Source organism: Cherax quadricarinatus, chromosome 2 (genome assembly GCF_038502225.1).
Source record: "Cherax quadricarinatus isolate ZL_2023a chromosome 2, ASM3850222v1, whole genome shotgun sequence".
NCBI classification, from domain to species: Eukaryota; Metazoa; Arthropoda; class Malacostraca; order Decapoda; family Parastacidae; genus Cherax; species Cherax quadricarinatus.
The window spans coordinates 71,374,839-71,380,838 of NC_091293.1; the positions used below are offsets into that span (position 1 = coordinate 71,374,839).

General features: G+C 32.9%; 1 protein-coding gene across 1 annotated transcript in view; it reads left to right on the forward strand.

The window, feature by feature from the left end:
- Positions 1-5,697, forward strand: part of LOC128684229 (alpha-1,3-mannosyl-glycoprotein 4-beta-N-acetylglucosaminyltransferase C) — a 398,920-nt gene extending 393,223 nt beyond the window's left edge. The window contains exon 9 of the mRNA XM_070088912.1: positions 597-5,697. Within this exon, the coding sequence (XP_069945013.1) occupies positions 597-914 (318 nt within the window). The 3' untranslated portion in view covers positions 915-5,697. The remainder of the gene's footprint in view (positions 1-596) is intronic.
- The last annotated feature ends 303 nt before the right edge of the window (positions 5,698-6,000 follow it).

The window sequence follows — 6,000 nt, forward strand, 5'->3', positions numbered from 1 at the left end:
GAAATGCTCACAATAGGCAGTAAAAAGTATAAGTATGTAAAGGTTTATTCTAAAATGAAATGAGGAATGATTACACAGAAATTATTCAAAAATATAAATGGATAACAGTAGACATTAAAAGAGAAAAGAATACCAGATAAGGAAAAAAAATGCAAAGTAGTTTAGTGAAGAAGTTAAAATGGCTTGAGGTTATTTAATAGCAAGGGTTGTTGTGTCCATCCATTACTGGAATGCTTCTGTAAATATGAACCATTCGATGCCTTTTAGTAAATTTAAGTGAAAAAATAAAATAGTATATTTCACTTGCATTTACAGTAATAAAAGTAAGAGTAGAGGAGCAGAGGGAGGTGGGAGAAAGTTCATGCTGTGGTGGCCATTACTAACCACCATCATCACCATCAATGACTAGCTCATCATTAACAAATAACCACCACCATCACCATCACCATCAATGATTAGCTCATCATTAACACTGTTGTTGAGAACAACCAGATCTGGATTTTTATTTCAGTTATTTTAGAATAAGAAAATAATAGTAAGGGGGTTAAAATTAAAATTTGTACTTGTCAAATTTTAAAATAAAATCTTTATTACAGACTCGAGATCGTCTGCTCTATGGGAGCTTAGAGGTGTCTCCGTCCTTTATTAAGATGGAGAACCCTAAACGAGCCCTTTGCAAGAGTTTCTCAAATGTTCAGGACTTCAAAAATGGAGAACTAGATGTAAAAGATTTGAGGGTGACCTTCCCTAAGGGCATTCAGTGCCTCAGAATAGCTATTGGCACAAAGCAGAAGTCATGGGTGGCCATCACAGAAGTGGCTGTCTTCACTGAAGATGACCAAGATAGAGAGTCTAGGTCCACACTCATCTCAGCAACTCTTAAAGTCTATCAGAGCAAGGACAAAGTAAAATGACCTAATAACTATGTTCACGCTTTCCAGAAATTCTAGTCTAAGAGACTAATAAGACTGTGGGAGTAGCCTGGTGATAGTTTTAATATCTTTCAGGCTTGCCAGAAACACTACAGCAAGGCCACTAAAAGCAGCAACTCCTCCTCCTGTGTTACTGGTTATGAGAACTAGACTAAGGACATGAGGATCTGAAGATGTCTTTGTCAAATTGTCAGGTGCCATTTGCCTGTAGCAGTGTGATGAATTGAGATAGGAAAAAAAAGACTCTTACGTCAAATGGTCAGTAAAATATTTATGGCTGAAAACTTAACTATGGTTTTCTTCTAATGGGAAAGGCAGGGAGGTAAGCAATATAGGAGTAGAAAAAATTATATTTTGTCCATTTAAAAAGGCCATTGCTAGTATTTTTATATCAAACTCAAAATTTTACTGGTTATGTGTTGGCTTAGAGAAAGTAGAGACCTTTTTAAAACAATAATAAAACCATTTAATGGTGCTGAAGACGTCCAGTGTAAATTTAACATCCTCAAATGTTCGCTCAATGTACACATGAGAACTGTATATTAAGACAATTTAAACACTTAATTTTTTATTATGATAGTTAGTGTGGTCAGAAGCATGTTAATAAATGATGCAAGTCATAGGAAGTGTTAACTGCTATAACTATATACAGGCAAAGATAAGTGTTTTATTTAGACATTTTGTTAGAAATATTGCAGTTATCAGTATACTAAATAGGAAATGTAAAATTGTAAAAACTGTAGGGTATCATTAAAGATTTGATGCATGACTGAAATTATTTGAGAGCATTAAAAAATTTATATATGGTTTAAAACTGAACATCTATGCAAATACGTACTGAAGCTTTTATGTAGAATAAGTTATTGAGGCTTTTATTTTTTCTCAAGCAACACAAGGCATCACCCAATAAAATTACAGCATTGAACTCAAAAGTTATTTTACTGTGGAAAGATCTGCTCATTTATATTGTAACAAATATACAAGCATATATGTATACCTGTATATTTTTTTAAACGAATTTTAAATATGCAGAAGATGAGCAGAGGATCAGTAGATGGCAGTTCTAAACAAGCATTTTTCCTGCATAAATTATGATAAAAAAGTGACTTGAACAACTAAAAACAAGGAAGTTATGATATATATTAAATGTAAAATTATGTTGCTAGAATAATAATGTATTTAAAATTATTACGTGACGTCAAAAAAGTGGCTTATGTCTCATTAATCCACGCGAGTTGAAAATAATGAATAAGCACTAGTTTTTAATGAATTAATCAGCTATCAGTTTGTTCTTATGATTGGATGTGTCATTTATTTCATATTGCAAAAAGTATTTTGAGATTTTTTGAGAAAATGAATGAGATATGAGTGCAGTAAAGTCATAATTCTGTACTGAATTTCAGAAAAAAAATTTCCCTAAGAATCTACTTTGTAATATATAGGTATTTAACTTTGACAGCATGAAACAGTCAATATTTCTTCAGCCCATCAAAATACACTCTGGCTTACAAATAAACTTGTGCTCTAGTTATCCATTATTTGGAGAAAAATCTCTGGTTTCCATTGAGTTCTCAGAACAGACTTTCAATTCTTATAGTGTCATTGTTTGAAATCAGTTAATTAATTCATTATTTCATGGCCAAATTTCCACAGCAACACAGAAAAGGAGTGACACAGTAAAACATTTTGTAATCCAAAATAATTTTTACTGGTCTCATATATATGCAGCTACTGCTGTGTGGCACATGAATTACTGTCATAATTGAAAACTTTGCTCTACCTTGTATCATCATGTATTAAATAATAAGTATGTATACTTTTATGGAACTCTTGTTCATTCACAGACAAACAAATTGTGTACTTTTGTAAGATCATTACTTTACTGTCTCTTCTGTACATATTAGTCGCTTCAGTATAAGCTAAAAGTACAGTGTTATGCTACACTAGCCTGGGCTTGGACTAGTGTTTGGATACAGTTTCAAGCACAGCTCTGAATGTTTTGTAAAACTGTAAAAGAAGTCTGAACTATGAAAAAAAACAATAAACAAAAAAGGCAATTATTAGTTTCTGCTTAGATCTAAAATAAAATATCAATTTAGTCTTTTATGCCAAAGATGTACATAAACAGACAAAAATGTCAGTCATTATGTATAAATGTCTTCATGAATTCTCATAAATCATACATATATAGACAACATTTATGGCTAGTCCAGAGTGGGTTATGAAATATTTTGAAAATACATTTTGAATGCAACTACTGCACTGCAGTATCATGTGTTCTGTGAGTTATTTTAGATAAATTTCTGTGACAATAAGCATAAATTGGTGAGAACAGATTTTTAGCTAAACCTCTTATTATCCATAGTTTTGGACTTGTTATTAAAATGTTGACTAGGACAATACAGTATTGTGTTTAACTTTTTAGTGCAGGAATTTTAATGACAGAGTGCTGAATTTCTCACACATTTTTAATAACTGAACATTCAAGGCTAAATTATTGGTTGTAAACCTGATGAGATTTAGCACTCTCTTGTCCCCATATCTTAGTGATCTAGGTATTTTATAAAGTCATATCTTTCCCTTTAGTTTTAACTAGTAATTTTTATCTAATATATATGTTTAAATGATACTGAATAATATAATCTTTGCATAACAATTTAAGATTACAGTATATTAATATAAAGCATTCTTTCTTTGTTGTGAGTAATGTTTTTTAAGTCATTTGTTTTCAGTTATATAATTAGTGGTGGATCATTATTGTGTGGAATCTGGGATGTCATGTCTTATCTTAGGTTTGTAGACAGTAACCATCCAGGGAGGTACTACTGTCCTCTCTTGTGAGTGTGACATGGAAGCCTGTTAAATGTTTTGCACTCTGGTAGGATTGCTGATTTTTTCTTTCTGTCTCACAAACATGTTAGATGACAGGCAACTCATAAAAACTTATAATTACATTCAGAATTCACTTAGTTTATTTCCCTTGTGTATTTCTTAATAGCTCTTAATTCTGTAATATTTAGGATGCCTTGTCGGAGACTGGGCCACAAGGGAGATGATCCTCGAACTATTATGAGATGTACTGTCAAATCCTATTCTGAGCATCTGTGAAAGATATCAGTAAAGACTTGTAGCTCAACCCAAAAATTTCCAGTTTACCATACCAGTTAGCAACCTGTGATCACTCTTCACCAGTATACCAAACCAGTCAAAACTGTAATCAGTCTTCACCATTTTATCACACCAGTGTTAGCAACCCTTGTTATCAATGGTCACCAGTCGTCACCAGTCTTCTCCAGTCTGAGCAATCCCTGTTATCAGTATTCTCCAGTCTTACCAACTCCTGTAATTATGCTTCACCAGTCTGTCACACCAATCTTGGCAGTCCTTGTTATCACTCTTCAGTGTACTACACACTACACCAGTCGTAGCAACCAGTGTAATCAGTCTTCACCAGTCCACCACACCAATCATAGTAACCAGTGTAATCAATCTTTACCAGTCCACCACACCAATCTTAGCAACCAGTGTAATCAGTCTTCACCAGTCCACCACACCAGTCTTAGCAACCAGTGTAATCAATCTTCAATCCACCACACTAGTCTTAGAAACCAGTGTAATCAATCTTCACCAGTCTACCACACCAGTGTTAACAAATCCCTGTTATCAACATTCAGTCTACTACATCAGTTTTAGTACCCTTCAGAATCACTCTCCTCTTCCTTCAGCAGCAGTCTTTGCATCTGATTACACTTACCAGTCTGCAACACTAGCCCTATTCTCTGTAATCAATCTTTTTAGATCTAGTTCAAATTATTTAGACAATATTGCATAAATTTTCTCAGGCTATGTTTCATTTACCAATCACCTGCAACCATTTTAATTTGTATATTGATTGTATTCATAAGGTATTTGAGCCCTCGTCAGTCTCGTTTTACTCCCCAGTCATGAAGATGTTTCTCTCAACTCCTCACACTTCTGTCAGAGTACATGAACATAGTGAACCCTACCTCGGCCCTGACCTAGCCACTTAGTAAATCCTACCTCGGATATATTCTAGCCACCTATAATATACAGTCTTTTGTTTGTTAGAGATTTTTTTTTACCTCCATAGACTGGCATTCCATTATCCAGTAATGAAGTGTTAAAATATGAAAAATTATTTAATGAATATAATTAACTCTTCTCTTTTTTCATAAACCATGTATTACTATCTAAGTCTACTTTATCTAGTAGAGTTCAGCATTAGTATATTCATTACAGAATCGTTAATACTTGTAAGTTATATTCTATATTCTATTATTAAGTATACTATACAGTATTGTGTCTAGTTGCACTCATCAGTAATATTTTAGCCCATTTTTGTTTTTTATATTCTATACATGGTGACCATTGGTACCATGCTCTACCTAGCTTGCACATCCTCATCAGTCAGGAACCATTATAATAATGCACTTATATTTATTTTGTAATGTAATTTATATATGTGATTGGTTGAAAGTGATGAGTCTCTCCCACTTGTGATGTTAAACCTTGAAGGTTATATTCTTATATAACATAGTCAAAGAAATCTGACTGTCTGCTTTAGTTAATATATTTTGTATGAACTTGTATGACTGTGTGACCTTATATCCTGCATTATGTCGCAGATAATCTTGTTAAATATTCCTTGTAGCCAGTTCCTTGCAAACCTCATTGCCACTCCCATCTCATTTGTTCCATGTTTTGCTGTGATAATTATTTTATAATAATTGATGTATCATATATATTATTTGTTTTCATTTACCCTATTACATATAATAAGGGATGGTCTATATTAATTGAAAAAAGGAATAAATTTTTAAAATAAGTGATTATTGTATAGTTAAATTCATATTTCACTTAATGGAAGGATTAGTACAGATTTCTATGTCTGTCAAAAAGTAAGATATGCATGTGTGCAAACATTCTTTTGGAAATAGAAAGAAAACAGTTATGAATTTCATTGTTCTTCACTGAGTGGATTAGACATCTTTGCTCATTTGTTTTCATCACCTAACACTAAGGAGAGCTAGAGCTAGCTAGCTCTCTC